Here is a 17,461-nt window from a genome sequence, read left to right on the forward strand (position 1 = left end):
TATTTATTGGATGTATTGTCTTCCTCCTCTTCCTTTCCCATGCCTGTCTCTAGGTCATGTCACTGCTGAAAAACTCTTATTTAAGAACTCCATCAATGTAATAGTATCATCTGACCCCAGCTTCTCCCAAGACCACAGTTACAGAGCTCTGTGACTCATTAAGTTCACATAAAGCATTACCCAGCAAACCTCACCCCACAAACCCATCGACAATTTCTTCCTCTCCTTAAGTTAGCCTTATGAGCCTAGCACACACTGATGATTTATTTCAGTTAGTATCTGGGTAAGTGAATACAGTTTAAACTATTAGCTAAAGCAACTACTTGTCAACTTCTTCAGTTAACACTAGTATCTTCACAAAAGTGAGAATTATAACCATGAGAGAATTTCACCTTTTAACCTATTATCACATGATTAAAAATCTTTCCGTCAAAAACATTAAAAGTCTAGTTCAAAGAAGAACCTATGGAAAAATAGTTTAAAGGAAAGATATTACTGATAGCCAACTATTCAAAAGTAAAAGTGAATTTATCAAATGAAATGTTTAAGATGACTTGATTAAAAGAATGGCTCATTATTGTTCTACATATAAAAGAAAACCTTAGTGAATCATCACCTTAAAAGCTTGTTTTGGGTTGTTTTTGTACAGCAGCTTGGTTATCTGGTTTGGTCATTCATGGTTCCAGTTATATTTGAACCCTCTGATAGCAGTATCAATTATTATTGAGTTTGCCAATATTAAGAATGCAAGGCATACCAAAAAACATAATCCCCACTGGGGATTAAAACCCTAGTCTCGGGATCCCTGGGTGGCGCAGGGGTTTGGCGCCTGCCTTTGGCCCAGGGCGCGATCCTGGAGACCCGGGATTGAATCCCACGTCGGGCTCCCGGTGCATGGAGCCTGCTTCTCCCTCTGCCTGTGTCTCTGCCCCTCTCTCTGTGTGTATGACTATCATAAATAAATAAAAATTAAAAAAAAAAAACCCTAGTCTCATTACCACAGTTTCTTTTTTTTTTTTTAAGATTTTATTTATTTATTTATTCATTTATTTATTCGTGTCTTCATGAGAGACACATAGAGAGAGGTAGAGGGAGAAGCAGGCTCAATGTGGGACTCGATCTCAGGACCCTGGGGATCATGACCTGAGCCAAAGGCAGATGCTCAACCACTGAGCCACTCAGGTGCCCCTCTTTACCACAGTTTTATGCCAAATCACATAACCTAATCTATTAAATATGTATACGCTATTGCTTTATAAGAAATTCAATAAATCTTTTACCGAAAATTACTGTTTCTAAAGGTCTGTTGTGCTACTCTCAAAAAAACCCCTTAACAGCAATTCAATTTTTAATATGAATGCTGTTTTTTGAGCTTAAGAAACTACAGCACTGTGTACATCAAGTCCTACAAATATAGAGAGATTTATTTTTATTTTTTTTTTAATTTTTATTTATTTATGATAGTCACAGAGAGAGAGAGAGGCGCAGAGACACTGGCAGAGGGAGAAGCAGGCTCCATGCACCGGGAGCCCGACGTGGGATTCGATCCCGGGTCTCCAGGATCGCGCCCTGGGCCAAAGGCAGGCGCCAAACCGCTGCGCCACCCAGGGATCCCTATAGAGAGATTTAAAACCTACTTCTACCTTTAAGTAACTTGTGTAAGGTTTTACTAAAACCTTAGTTTAATAAAAAAAAAAGTAGGTCCACTTGATTCAGGTAAGCGATATAGAGAACGAAAGGCAAACACATACAGTTCTTTATGCAAAAACTGGGTTTATATGGGTCACAACATAAAAGATGGTAAGAAAAACACAAACATAGGAACACACCCTCTAAAACAAATGAACAAAACAACCCCATCACCCTAAAGACTCAATAATTACCACATGGTCTAAACATCTATTAAAGAATGCAAAAACAGAATCATAGAGGCGATTAGAGATTAGCAGTCTTAATGGATTTCAAGAAGCAATGTTTCTTTTCAACAGAGGAAAAGAATACACTACACAAGAATGTTATGCCTACAAAGTTAGAGATGCCAGGCTGGACTTGTATATTAATATCCATACTCCTTAAACTCTACTAAAATTACAGTGAAAGAATTTTTAAAAAACAAATCAACAAGAACAAAGAACAGCAGCAGATATGACAGCAGTAGTAACAAAGAGAAGAAACCATAAAAAAGATGCATGAATGGAGACTGACTTTATGGACTGCAGAGAGCTGGACTCGTAGCCAAAAGTGGGTTGAGATTTTGCCTAAAACTCAGGGAGAGATGTTTCTATTATTACAATGATCATGACAGCGAGCAAGTATGAACTAAGTACAGTGAGCAAAATATGAAAAGGAAATGCAATTCCCTGTCAACACTGTGTCAAAGAAGAATGCACTTAAAAATGCTTTTATGTTTCAAAATTTCCCTACAATCATGGAGAATTGACACATTCTAGAAAGGCTGCATATTTGTGTTTTACTTGCAAGGCTGTTTACAACTCCCTTTTCTGTAGCCTGTTTTCACTAACAGAGGACCTACTTTCTTAACCAATCTATTTATATAAATAAATATATATACATTTAAACATAAATACAAAAGTTTAAAAGAGCTTTATCTTCAAAACATGTAATAGTGTCTGGCGTATAACAGGGATTCAATAAAGATTTTCTAAATGACCAGAAAGAGTAAAAGGTGGTGCTGGTACAGTAAAGGAGGTTGGAATTAACCTGGCAATTAAGAGTATAGTGCAGACATGAGGAGAAATGGGTTAGAGGTACATATAGCAAGACAAAAAGATCTTGAAAACGTAGCCCTTAGTTTAAAAACAAACAAACAAACAAAAAAAACAGGAAACAAAATGAGATGTGAGATATAGTATTCATGTGCACTGAAGACACAGTACATAAAAATGCAAATTAAACATCTCAAAAAATAAAATTAATAAATATATAAAGGATACTATACATGACCAAGTTTTAAAGCAGAGTAATAAAACACTGTGGTACTCACACAGTACTTACAAATAAACCAATGGAACAGAACAAAGGGCCCAGAAATAGCCCTGAATTATGACAAAGGAGCACTGCTGAGACAGGACAGTTTTATCATTAAATGGCTTTGGTCAATTTGCTATTCATATGTAAAAAAAAGTGAACCTTGACCTCTACTACCTACCTCAAAGCACTTCTATAAATTGATTCCACGTGAATCAGAAATACAAACATGAATGTTCAATAATCAGGTTCTAGGACAACACTGGCCAAGACAGCTTTCTGTAATGGTTTTAAGAGTCTATTATCTGTGCTGCCCAATATGGTAGCCACTAACTACATGTCATTACTGAGCACCTGAAATGTGACTACAGTGACTGAAGAAATGAACTTTAAATTTATTTAATCAAAATTTAAATGGATGCATGGAGCAAATGACTACCATACCAGACACGCACACATCTAAAAGAATCTAACACATATGTATATATGTATGTATGTCATCTGGGACCTTGGGATAGAGAAGTATTTCTGATGCAAGGCGCAAAAAAAAAAAAAAAAAAAAAAGGAATAAGCTCAAGGAAATCATTGATAAACTGTACTGTACTCTTATATTAAACACTGGCAAAGTTATTGAACAGTCAGAATTTTCATATATTGTCCACGAAAATAAAATTGACAGAACTTCTTTTTACTCTTATACCAAATGACATGACTTTATGCATGATTGTGTGCATCAAAAAATATAATCAAGAATGTTCACAGCTGCATTATTCTTTTTTTTTTTTAAAGATTTTTATTTATTTATTTGACAGAGAACACAAGCAGAGGGAGAGAGAGAAGCAGGCTCCCCACTTAACAGAGAGCCTGACTTGAGGGCTCAATCCCAGGACCCTGGGATGATGACTTGAGCTGAAAGCAGATGCTTCCCGGACTGAGCCATCCAGGCACCCTGCATTAATAGCCACAAATGAAAACAACCAAAATGTGTCCATCTACAACATAATGGATAAACTGTGGTAGGTAATACAAAAGAACATGAGCAAATTATATCTGCAAATGCAATATTGAGCAAAAAGACGAGACATGACACTTAATGATTCTATTTATAAAAAGTTCTAAAACTAGGGGCACCTGGGGTGGCTCAGTGGTTGAGTGTCTGCCTTCGGCTCAGGTTCCTGGGATCAAGTCCCACATCAAGCTCACCAAGAGGAGCCTGCTTCTCCCTCTGCCTATGTTTCTGCCTCTGTCTCTCATGAATACATAAAATCTTAAAAAAAAAAAAAAAAAAAAAAAAGAGGTTCTAAAACTGTTAAGATCAAACTAGGTGTTAGAAGACAGGCTTACAAACAGGCTTATAAGGGGAGGAAGGACAAATTAGTGACTTAGAAGGGGAACGAGAAGGGTTATGTGGAAGGGTGGGTAGTTCTATTTCTATTTTTTATTTCAAGATTTATTATTTATTTGAGAGAGAAAGCATGAGTGAGAGCGAGGGCCATGTGCAAGCGGGTGGAAGGGCAGAGGGAGAGAGAAAATCTCAAGCAGACTCCCCACTGAGTATGGAACCCTATGCAGGGCTTCTCATGACCCATGAAATCATGATCTTAGCTGAAATCACAAGATAGACGCTTACCTGACACTGAGCCACCCAGACTGCCCATCTATTTCTTGACTTTACATATCTGCTATGTGATAATCTACTAATGTTTTGTATGCTTTTTTGAGTTTATTCCAATCAAGTGTAAAAAACATATACATAGGGATCCCTGGGTGGCGCAGCGGTTTGGCGCCTGCCTTTGGCCCAGGGCGCGATCCTGGACCCGGGATTGAATCCCACGTCGGGCTCCCGGTGTATGGAGCCTGCTTCTCCCTCTGCCTATGTCTCTGCCCCTCTCTCTCTCTCTCTGTGACTTAAAAAAAAAAAAAAAAAAAAAATATATATATATATATAGCACATAAAAGGTTCAGCCACTTTGAAAAGAGTATGGAGGGTCCTTGAAACAGAACTACCCTGTGATCTAGTTATGCTACTTCTGGATATATATTCAAAAGAATTGAAAACAAGATCTCAAAAGAGATTATTCAAAATAGCCATGTTGTGGAAGCAAACTAAATGTCCACTGACGGATAAATGAATAAAGAAATGTGACATACAAACACACACCAATATTATTCAGCCATAAAAAGGAACTCATGCAGGAACCATAAGGAGTTAATGTTAAGTCAAACAATCCAGTCAGAAAAAGACAAATACTTTATGAGCCCACTTATGAGGTATCTTAAAGTATCCAACTTCACAGAAAAACCAAGAATGGTGGTTCCAGAGGCTGGTAGGAAGTTGTTTGGTGGTTACAGAGTTTCAGTTCTGCAGGATGCGGGTGTGTGTGTGGGGGGGGAGGGTGGCGGGGGGGTCCCTAGGAATATGTTGTACAATACTGAGTATATGGTTGGCAATATTGTATTATATACTTGGAGATTGTTGAGAAATTCCAAGTTACATGATATTTTGCTACAGTTAAATAACTGCACAAAAACAAAATACTTATTACAGAACACATTCAAATTATTATCCATGTTAGGGAGAGGTGAAGGGAGCATGTTATGTGTACATTTGCTCCTTCCTGCACAGCTATGCACACAGGTTTGTTTACTGAAAGAGAGGATCTTATTATGATATGTCATGAACTCAATTGCCCCCTCAGCTTCAAACAAACTAAAACAAAATATAAAATAATAGTAAAATTCAGTGGTGTTAGAACCAACCATTTGACAAGGGGACTGGAACTTCATTTCTTATATATAAAAGTAAATTCCAAAGGGAACAATTAAATGCTTAAAAATAAGTAATAGCAGCAAAAGAAAAATACAATGATGAATTTCTATTATTTTGAAGTGAAAGAGAACTTTTTTGTATAAAAACAAAAACAGGGGATCCCTGGGTGGCTCAGCGGTCGAGTGCCTGCTCCTGGAGTCCCGGGATCAAGTCCCACCTCGGGCTCCCTGCATGGACCCTGCTCCTCCCTCTGCCTGTGTCTCCGCTTCTCTCTCTCTCTGTGTCTCTCATGAATAAATAAAATCTTTAAAATAAATAAGTAAGAAAGTAAATAAATAAATACATACATACAAAAACAAAGAACAGAGAAAGGCTTGTATCTGCTAAGAAAATATTTAAAGGTCAAAAAATATATATAATGGCAAGAAAATTTTATCTTCAAGATAGCAAGTTACTATCTTAAAAGGTCCTTAAAAATCACTAGGAAAGGGATGCCTGGGTGGCTCAGCGCTTTAGTGCCTGCCTTTGGCCCAGGGTGTAATCCTGGAGACGCGGGATCGAGTCCCGCACTGGGCTTCCCGCATGGAGCCTGCTTCTCCCCCTGCCTGTGTCTCCGCCTGCCTCTCTGTGTCTCTCATGAATAAATAAATAAAATCTTTAAAAAAAAGAAGAAAGGAACATCTAAAATATTAGATGTTCCATATTAAAAAAAAATCACTAGGAAAAATACTAATACTTTACTCTGAAAGATGACAAAGGTCAAAAGCTGGCAATTTATATAAAAAATGATCAGTAAATATACATGTAACTGCTCATTATCATTAGTAATCAAAACTAAGGAATACTGTTTTGTCCTTAAACTAATGAATAAAAATGTTCTAATGTTCCTCGAAATAGGCACAAAGTCATATACTACTGGCAGAAGTATAAATTTATACAGCTTTTCTGGAGGCAAATTTGTTAATACATATTGAAAGTCTTAAAAAATACAGATACCCAACAATTCCACTTCAAAGTATAACCTAATAGAAAACAATGTATGCAAAGATGTATCAAATTAATGCATAAAAAGCCTCAATGTCCATCAAATGAAGTAAATTGTGAAATACCAGAGTCGATTACATCCAATGGCAGATCAATGTTTCTCAATCATATTAACTTATGCACAATGCTTTCTGCTACCCGTCTTCCGCAGTTCCCACAATCTACGTATTTATTAAACTTCTGTCACCTAAGTTATAAAACCAGATTGGAGTGTTCTTCCAGCTACATATGCACTCCTTTCCATTCAATGGTTGCAATGAAGAGACCATTCACTTCCCTGAGAATGAGACTAACCTGAGTAAACATCAACAGATATAAAAGCTGAAAGTTATAGAATGATTGACATGTTCAACATGATTCTAATTCTGCAAAATAAAAACAAAAACCCCAGAACACACACAGACACAGATTGGTCTTAACTCATGAGATGGGATGATTTTGTATGTTTATCTTTTCTTTGTGAAAATGATAGTTTTCATATTTTCCATGATAAACATATTAAGAGAATCATGAGGAATTAAAAACAATCTCTGAAAAGAATGTCACTTGATAGTCTATTAACAGCTAATTCTTTTTTTTTTTTTTAATTTTTATTTATTTATGATAGTCACACAGAGAGAGAGAGAGAGGCAGAGACATAGGCAGAGGGAGAAGCAGGCTCCATGCACCGGGAGCCCGACGTGGGATTCGATCCCGGGTCTCCAGGATCGCGCCCTGGGCCAAAGGCAGGCGCTAAACCACTGCGCCACCCAGGGATCCCTATTAACAGCTAATTCTAAATATAAATTACTGCACTAATTCTCTTTTTAAATAAAACTCTGAAAATGTAGGATTTCCTGTGCTTCTTGAAAACAGAAGTTTTAAATAAAACTAAATGTATTTTTACTTTGATCTCCTATAAATGAGAATAGGTTTTTAAGCTTCCAAACAGAACACTGCTAAAACTTAGTTACTGCTTACTAATGCTCCTTTAAAATCATATTTGTAACAGGTAATCATTTGTTTTCTATTTCAAGGTACTTTAAAGAGTTTTATTAGAGTCTTGTGAAAAGGGCCATTCAGGGGCAATGAGAGAAATGGCACACACACAAAAAAATCAATTCATATCTGATAACAAACCACTATTGATGCAAACAGTGAAACTTTCTATAATAAAGCAAAATACAACGCAATCAATGGTATAAATAGAAAACAAAAAGAAATTTCAAGTGTTTTCTCAACTGATTACAATGACGGTGATGGAATACTTCAAGATTTTGTGGGAAGTTATTAAGTTACACTCAATAGTAAGTTGTGCCCCTTCACTGAATGCCTACTGTATCAACTATACCAAGAAACATCCATTTTAGACAACTTGGGACTCTTTAAGGAGTTGATTTCTCTGATACAAGACTCAGCAGATGGACCCCATTTGGCATTAGGTTAAAAAATAATAATTCTACTAATTTTATCTATTTTTACCTCACAGATTCATTAAATAATCCTCAGACCTCAATTTCCTCATGTTTTAAATAGAATTTATTGTTTCTACCTTTGGTGTGACAGAGCAGTTTTGAGAATTAAATGAGAAAATGAGTAATGTTCAAGTATCAGTTTTTCTTTCAGATAGGGACCGAGTCTCATCAATCCATATTATGCCTTTTAGAGACAAGATGATACAGCTAAACATACCATGTCATGGAATTCAAGGAATCTAAAGTCAGTTTCTCAAATAGGGAAACCTGCAACACACTTTATTCTGACCAAGTTATTTATTTTGAAAAGAACATAAAAAGGTATTTTTTTAAAAAGATTTTATTTATCTATTCATGACAGACACAGAGAGAGAGAGAGAGAGAGGCAGAGACACAGGCAGAGGGAGAAGCAAGGCTCCATGCAGGAGGCCTGATGTGGGACTCGATCCAAGGACTCCAGGATCACATCCTGGGCTGAAGGCAGGTGCTAAACCGCTGAGCCACCCAGGGATCCCCATAAAGCGGTATTTGAGAAAGAAACCAACATCAATAAATTTCAAAACCTGTATGTCTGTATGTAAGTGTGTGTGTGTGTGTGTGTGTGTGTGTGTGTGTCTGTATTGCTTCTCGGCCTTTTGGCTAAAATCAAGTGTAAAACCTGTATTTACAACTCAATTACAATATGGGAAAAATGAGAAAGATAAGTACTTCAACATCTTTAGGTTTTAAAAAAGTAAAATATAGTAAAGATTAGATACAACTCTATAAAAAATATTCTGTCTGATAAAAATGCATTTAAAACAATCATTGTGAAAAGATTTGCAATAAATATGTTAGAATAATCTGCCTGCCAATTTGGGAGTGGGTGGGAGAAGTAAAGGAGGGTAAGATTTCTAAATCATATTAATTAGGGTAATACATCTCAAACAGATAATGAAATGGAAACAAATGAAATATGAGTAAATGTCTAAATAATACAGGCAGGAAACCAACAACGTAAACAAAATTTAAAGGCAGCCAATCTACAAAACTGAAAAACACAGCCTCATGAAAAAACATATTCTGACAACATGTGACCTATACAAATCAATTTAACAAATACACCATCAGAAAAAACAGGGCATAAAGAAGGTAATTTTAATAATTGCAAATATGAAGAGGTTAGGTAAAACTAAAACCCAGTGAACAACACCTTTTCAACCAATTTGTTATCTTATTTCTTATCTATATGTAGACATTTTTGAAGTATAAATTGGTAAAATTTACTCAAAGAGATTTGGCCAATATAAGACTTAAAAATGTTCATGACCTTATATCCTGTTACTTAACTTCTAGAAAGTTCTAAAGAAGTAATAAGTACTTCAAAGATTTCACTACAAGAGTGTTTTTATAGCGTCTTTATGACAGAAAATGTAAAATGAACAGAAAGCAAGAAATAAACACTCTGGGTTTTATCTACCAAGAGACTACATGAAATGAACTTCAGTACATGTCTGTAATGGAATATCATATAATACTTAAAGATGATGATTTACAGTATATAAAAGGTCGTTATATACAGTATGTATATACAGTATGTGAGGGGGAAAAATACCATCCTAAAAATATTATAACCTCATTTTAGAAAGACAAAACTTTAATGCACACCATTAAGTGTTTGTCTTTTTTTGGTGGAGATAAATGTACTTTCTTTGCCCCTTTAAATTGTCTACAACGAACATGGCAACTTTTTAATTAGAGGGAAAAAATTACTTACAAGAAAAATACAATGAAGTAGTATTGTATATGTGAAGTTGAGGAAAAGATGGCAAGGGGAAGCAAAAGTAAATTCTAAAATTACTGGGTATTATTAGTTTCATAGATTTGCATCTACTTTTTGTTGCTGGAATTGGGGGTACAATATAAGAAATATGGTTAAGTCAAATTTCTGGGCAACAAGTAAAGTAAAAAAATAATATTACTTTAACATGTCAAAACCCAGTGAACAATACCTTTTCAACCACCAATTTGTTATCTTATTTTTTATCTATATGTAGACATTTTTGAAGTATAAATTGGTAAAATTTACTCAAAGAGATTTGGCCAATATAAGACTTAAAAATGTTCATAACCTTATATCCAGTTACTTAAGATCTAATCTAGTGTTGAGAAAAATAACATTTAAAGGAATCCTACTTTGTCTAAGAGTTGTTTAGTGGCATTCATACTGATATGATCAGTAATCAACAAAGATACTTTAAATGATAATCAACTTCTGAAAAATATATTCTAAATAAACTTGAACCTCAAAAGTTAGTAGGTAGTTGATAAGTGTGTGACAGCTGGTTGGATAGAAATGTGTACAACAGACATCTTAAAAAGAGAGGTGACCACATGAATTCACGAACAAATAGAATGAGGACTAGATCTCCAGGTACTTAAGCTCTCAATTTAAAACTCTTTCCAACTTTTCTCTCCTTAAACCTACCATAGGAGACAACATCATTCATTAATGGCTACTATTAAAAAGTCAAAATCAAGTAGTTTCTTCATTACTATAAAGTGACGGAAATTATTTTCCTGCGTGATTTACAGCACTTAGACTCATTACTTAGAGAAGTCTGATTTTTTTCATTTGTTAAAAAATATTCAGCGTGTGGGTATTCATTCCAATTTATACAGAATTAGCTTTTACCCACTTCACTAGTTGTGGGATCTTAGAAAAGTTACTTCTCTGATCTCAATTCATTTATAAATTGGTAATAAATTGAGATACAATAGCAAGTGTGCATACATCTTCACTGTTTTGCTGTGAAGATTAACTGTACGACTTTGGATGAGTAAACCTATTGTCTGGGCCCCTACTCTCTATATTGGTAAAAGGAGACCGCATTGCCAGGGGTTGTTAATTTGAGGTCCACATACTACCTATTGACACACAGAACCCAGAGATTTTGTGAACTTGGATGTAGTGGAGGTTTTTCTGACTAATGTCTGGCTGAAATTCAGTATTTCTTTCAATTATGGATAGAGGCAATAAACCACCATATTAGCATTATCTGTGACTTTGTCACTATAGAAATGACATGCTTTAAAATCACACCCCAGCTGCTGTCCACAAAAAAAAATATTACTCAATAAGTGTTTAACATTGAAAAATATTTTTCAATAAAGGTGCCTTCTAATTTTATGTACCAACTAGGCTGCTGAAGAAATCCATGACACCAAAGGTTGAGAACTCTTGAAAAACCCTATAAATTTTAGCACTTAGGGGCAGCCCTGGTGGCTCAGCGGTTTAGTGCTACCTTCAGCCCAGGGTGTGATCCTGGAGACCCAGGATCAAGTCCCGCATCAGACTCCCTCCACGGAGCCTGCTTCTTCCTCTCCCTGTGTCTGTGCCTCTCTCTCTCTCCGTATCTCTCATGAATAAATAAATAAAATCTTTAAAAAATTAGCACTTAATTTCTATGAATGACCATATACATATAAAGTTCAATACAGGCAAAACAAATTCATCACAGTTAGCTTTGGTAGAGCATAGTACTAACAGAAAGGACAGAGAAAGCTTCTGAAGTACCAGTAGTATATCCAATTTCTTGATCTGGGGAAGAGTTACACAAGTCTGTATGTTTGGTGAAAACTGACAGAACTATACACTTGTGATTCTGTGCATTTTTCTGTATGTATCATTTGATCTATCTTGGGAAACCTTTATTTTGTTTTAAAGATTTTATTTATTCATAAGAGACACAGAGAGAGGGAGAGACATAGGCAAAGGGAGAAGCAGGCTCTCCATGGGGAGCCTGATGTGGGACTTGATCCCAGGACCCCAGGACCACAACCTGAGCCAAAGGCAGGTGCTAAACCACCGAGCTACCCAGGTGTCCCTCTTGGGAAAACTTTAAATGTATTTTTAGGTAACACAAACATGAAGCTGTATTTTGGAGCTTTTATCATTATTCTGGTACTGCAAGGCAGACAATTTCAATTTTACATTTTCTTCTACCAGGTGAAGTCCTCAAAGGACTTTAAAAAAAAGGGGGGGACGCCTGGGTGGCTCAGCAGTTGACCATCTGCCTTTGGCTCAGGGCATGATCCTGGAGCTTCCTGCATGGAGCCTGCTTCTCCCTCTGCCTGTGTCTCTGCCTCTTTCTTTCATGAATAAATAAATAAAATCTTAAAAAAAAAAAAAAAGAAAAAAGTAAAAGTGGAATCTCAGGCCTCCAGATATTCTAATTTAGTGGTTCTAAGATAGAGTCTAGGAATCTGCATTTGAAATACATGTTCCCATGTGGTTCTAACATTTTACAATCTGAAAAACACAAACTTAGATCAAAGAGTGAGTGAAAAAGGAAGACCGGGAAAGCCTGGTAGCTTAGAAAAGAAATCTCATTTTACAGATACGCTGATTTGGAAGATACCACAGTGGTATTTTCTTGAACTTCTCATGTATTCTTTCCCTAATATTTCGGACAGACAAGTATCCAACTCCTGTGCACACATTTCCATATACAAAAGAAACTAATCGTTTCTTCTCACACGAATCTCTAAATAGCAGAACTCTTAATATCATCCCTTCTGGCTACTACACAGTCTTGGTTCCTTTGACCATTCCCCGCTGACATTTCTAAATTTGCTATTCTGATTGGTGCACCAGTAAATACCATGTGAAGTGAATGCTGCCACATCACCCTACAACAATGAGTGGGTTCTATTTCTTCACTTAAACATCAAACTAAATCAACTCCTTTGTATAGATGGTAGAAATTCTGTTAACATCTTGTTGCTTTTGAGCCCCATTCTAGTCTTTCTAAATAAGTTTAAAAGAAAATACAATCATATTAAAGCCCCACTTATCTTTCGTGATAACCGTGATTTCTGGTTTCTTCTCTATCTTGTTAAGGGATTTTAGGAATACCAGATAAGAACAAAGAGAGAGAGAGAGAACGAGAAAAAGAAAAATCCTAGAAAGTTACCAGCACACCTAGAAAACAGAAAACAAAGGCCATGTAATAATCTAGGAAGAAATGAAAAAAGGACCAATCTTCCTTCTCACTTTCTCCTTAATTATCCCTTTGAAAAAAAAAAATCATCATCCCCCACACATTTTAACTTACCATGTACATCAGAAAGCCTCAGAGAAAACTGAAGGTCTGAGCAAACCAAGGTCAATAGGAAAACAACTGCTGATGAACTAATTTGAGCACCCATAAAACAAAGATCCCTCAAAAAAAATACAGAACACCAACCACACCTATTCTAACAGTTCTTTGGAATCTCCCAAGAAACCTGTATTAATATTTTCATTATCAAAAAGAATAGATCCTATCATTTACTTTGTTGTCTATGAAAATAAATCAGTAAGATTGTTCACTTATTTTAGGACGTGCTATAAAAACTAGATTGGATATCAAAGCAGGACAGGTGGGATACCTCATGGAAATCATCTGATCCTTGTGCCTCAATTTCCCTACATGATCTGCTTCTATCAAGAGATTCTATCCAATAGAAAACTGTAAGAACATATTAGTCATAAAAATATTTTTAAACGACAGCAAAAAATGTTATAGGATCAACAGACTGAAATATATTGGAACTGAATGAGGACCCTCTCTCTAAATGACTACTCAGTTTCTTTGACAGGGGAACAAAGGGACAAGCAGCAAGAGGTACTCAACAGGATGACAAGAAGGGGATGTGCCACATTCAAAGAGTAACACAGTGAGACAGAAAGAGGAGTTAAAGGTGTCATCAGTTCAAAGTGCTAGTTAAGTGAAGTTTAGCAAGGAACCCAGCCAATGGATGAGAAGATAAAGCTACAATAATGCAAACGTCACCGTGTTTTGCAAACACAGCTAGCGTCATTATCAGAGACTAAGAAATTTCCATGGATAAGCACCAGTGTGCCCTGAAATGTATGCATAATAGCTGTGATTGTTAGAAGGTGGACTGAAATTTAGAGATTGAAATTCTAATTCCAGAGTTCTGCTATTAAACTAAGGAATGTAACTTTCTGATATAAACCTTTCCTGTCATTATCTAAAAATTAGGAAAAGACCATCTTTTAAGTTCTCTTCCACTTTTCAAACTATAAGTTTTACAGATATAATAGGTGTGGATTCATAAAACTAATCTAAATATATTAGGTACTAATATAAAAGGTGCCTCTAGATGTAAGCATATAAACAGTGACATAGAAATTGACTATCCTGAAGACAGCCCCATACTAGAAGATCCAGTCTAAAATATGGCTTAAAAATGTGGAAAATAAATTAGGTAACAAGCGCCAAATTAATATTAACAAGATCAAGTTTCAAAGGAGGAAACCAATTATAACATCTTATTTATTTTATTTACTTATTTATAAAAAGATTTTATTTATTTATTTATTCATGAGAGACACAGAGAGAGAGAGAGAGAGAGAGGCAGAGACACAGGCAGAGGGAGAAGCAGGCTCCATGTATGGAGTCCGATGTGGAACTCGATCCCGGGTCTCCAGGATCAGGCCCTCGGCAGAAGGCGGCGCTAGATCACTGAGCCATCCAGGGATCCCCACATCATTGTTATTTAACCTATCACTTTTTAAAAAATGATACTTAAAACTAAGCAATTCTTAGATGACAGACACACCACTAATCTGAGGTTCTAGATAATGAATTGGTCTTAAATTCTTAAATGCAGTTAAGAATGATAGATACCAGTGGTCCTTCTCAAAAGGGCCAAAATACATAAAATACATACCCTTATGTATTTTAAATATTAGCACTTTAGAATCTTCAGTAGAATTTCACAAAAGAAATCCCTACTTCAAATTTTTGGCCTTGTTTCCGAATACAACTAAAATGTTCAAGTAGTTTCAATAACTCCATTGTAGACCTTTTATTCCAATTTAAGGTATTACTAACAGGCTTCAACTATTACTCTGAGTACATTTATAGAAAGCTCCAAACACCTTTCTTTAAAACAAAAGCAAAGTGTAGACGGTCATTAACTTCCAGTAAAACAAAACAAAACAAAAACACTCAAGGGCAGAGAATGCCTATGGGAATGCCAGCTAATTTCTGAATAACAAAATTAACATTCATATTTGGTTATTTAATATAAAAGGCACTGAAGAATATTGAAAAGATAAGTCAAAAGTTTTGGGTTCTAGTTGGTAGTTCTGCCACTAATCAAGTGATCTCTTAATATCCTAACCTTCCATTTGTAAAGAAAGGGAAACTGTAATGATCTGTAAGCTTCCATTTCAACTCTAAGTATTTTCCTATGGTCGTGATTTTAGTAGCTTGAAAACAGGAACAGAAAACTGATTTTGCCCCCCACCGCTTCCCACAAGAACAGTCTTTGTCAAGAAAAGCCTGAGTCTTTTCATATTGTCTTCCAACCAAAAAAATAATAAAAGGAGACATATTTAGGGTTTGTGCATCTTCTAATCAGACACTATTAATCATTTCTTTTAAAATTAAATTACCTACCTCACTGGGGTGTTGTGAGGATTAATTCATTAGTGTTTGTAAAGCACTTTGAGATCCTCAGGTCAAAGGCGCTATAGAAGTGCAAAGTAGTAGTATTATTACTAGATTCTTTGCTTATTTAAGGAACTTCACAATCCTTTAAAACCTAACTCTCTGTTATGATTTAGACATCTATTTGTAAAACCTTGCAATTTATGCATTACTTTAACTCTTTTTGGATAGACAGGAACAGGATGTTTCAAAATAAATGATTTTAAATAAGGTTTAACTTTGATCTACAAATGGAGGAAGAGAGCAAGGGAAAATCTCTAGTGTGACAAATTTTGTTTAGCATAAGATTTTTGTGTGAAATCTTGTCAATTAGATTTAGAAGTGTGCCTAAACTATACCCAAAACAAAACCTCACTTTAATCTCAAGAGTCTGCAATGAGAAATTCCTTTCTTCAAAGAGAAAAGGAAACAGTTTTAAAATCAACTCCATTTTAAATGGGTACTGGGTTTATAAATTACATTATATGGGTATACATGCAATTGTCATTTAAAACTACTTTATTTAAACTACAGTAACAATATTAGTATGAATTGATGTCAAAATAACTGAGCAGTTTTTTCTTTAAACTAGCCTCCCACCCCCAAGTACACAAAGCTAACTAGGCATTGAGAAGAGATCAAAGCAATTTTGCTTTATGGAGTTTTAAGAAGAAAAAAAAGGGGGGCCAAGGCTTCAAAACCAATTAAAATCTTGGATTAATTCCACCACTTCCCATTCCTTTCTCTAACCAAATCTTCTAACAATTAAAGTGCTGAGTTTTTTAATCAAAACCACACACATACACACAAACACACAAAGCTAAGAGAAACAGAGCTATCTATCCGTTGGACATTCTGCTTGATAAACAGATACTTCTTAAAAGAGGGGGGGAAAGTCATCCTCTGATGAAATACTTCAGGGCAACACAAGTTCTAGCCCCAAGAACAAACTGAAATTTAGATATTAAACTTTAAACACTTACCTCCTGCTCCTGTTGAAAGATGACAACTCTACCACCTTTATCTCCTGTTGCTAGTAATTCTCCAGAATGATTAAATTCTACTGTAGAAATTATATCTGCTGTATAATTGAAAAACAAAGAAAAAATGATGTTAGTTTTTCTTTCCCAAATTACTACAGTTTCAGAATTTAGCATGTTTATCCTAACACAGTCCAAGCCTATAGATCAACCTGTCATCAGAAATAAGTAAACCTAAAGCTCTTTTATGAATATTTTGGTGTTCCAGAGAACACCTCTCTGGAATAAATATGACACTACTTTAATAAGAACACAAGAAATACTGAAATACTAGTGGTTTACTGGTATTCCATTAAAATCATTAATGTAATCAACAATTTGTGAAACACTTGATAGCATCATTAAACATTAATAATTATGCTAATTTTCTTTCTTATATCTTTTGATAAGCTAACTTTATCCAAAGGTGGCCTACAAAATTAAAGCAGATATAACTGAAATAGGTAAATTTTATTTTATTTAAAGATTTTATTTATTTTCTTCATGGGAGAGAGACAGGGAGAGGGAGGCAGAGACACCAGAGGGCGAAGCAGGCTCCATGCAGGGAGCCCGACGTGGGACTCAATCCCGAGTCTCCAGGATCACACTCTGAGCGGAAGGCAGGTAGGTGCTAAACCGCTGAGCCACCCAGGGAACCCCAGAAATGGGTAAATTTTAAATGAAAAAATAATTTCAGATGGA

The 17,461-nt window shown here is 35.6% G+C and overlaps 1 protein-coding gene and 1 long non-coding RNA gene across 5 annotated transcripts in view; one reads left to right on the plus strand and one right to left on the minus strand.

Annotated features, from left to right (window-relative positions):
- LOC144296012 (uncharacterized) overlaps nucleotides 1-17,461 on the plus strand; it is a 77,042-nt gene that overhangs the window by 56,254 nt on the left and 3,327 nt on the right. The window lies entirely within an intron of this gene.
- Nucleotides 1-17,461, minus strand: part of PPP2R2A (protein phosphatase 2 regulatory subunit Balpha) — an 85,477-nt gene that overhangs the window by 15,819 nt on the left and 52,197 nt on the right. For all 4 annotated transcript variants that reach the window (XM_077868776.1, XM_077868778.1, XM_077868779.1 and 1 more), the window contains one exon: nucleotides 16,724-16,821. In XM_077868776.1, coding sequence (XP_077724902.1) covers nucleotides 16,724-16,821 — 98 coding nt within the window. The remainder of the gene's footprint in view (nucleotides 1-16,723; nucleotides 16,822-17,461) is intronic.

The sequence above is a fragment of the Canis aureus genome, chromosome 24, assembly GCF_053574225.1.
Source record: "Canis aureus isolate CA01 chromosome 24, VMU_Caureus_v.1.0, whole genome shotgun sequence".
NCBI lineage: Eukaryota > Metazoa > Chordata > Mammalia > Carnivora > Canidae > Canis > Canis aureus.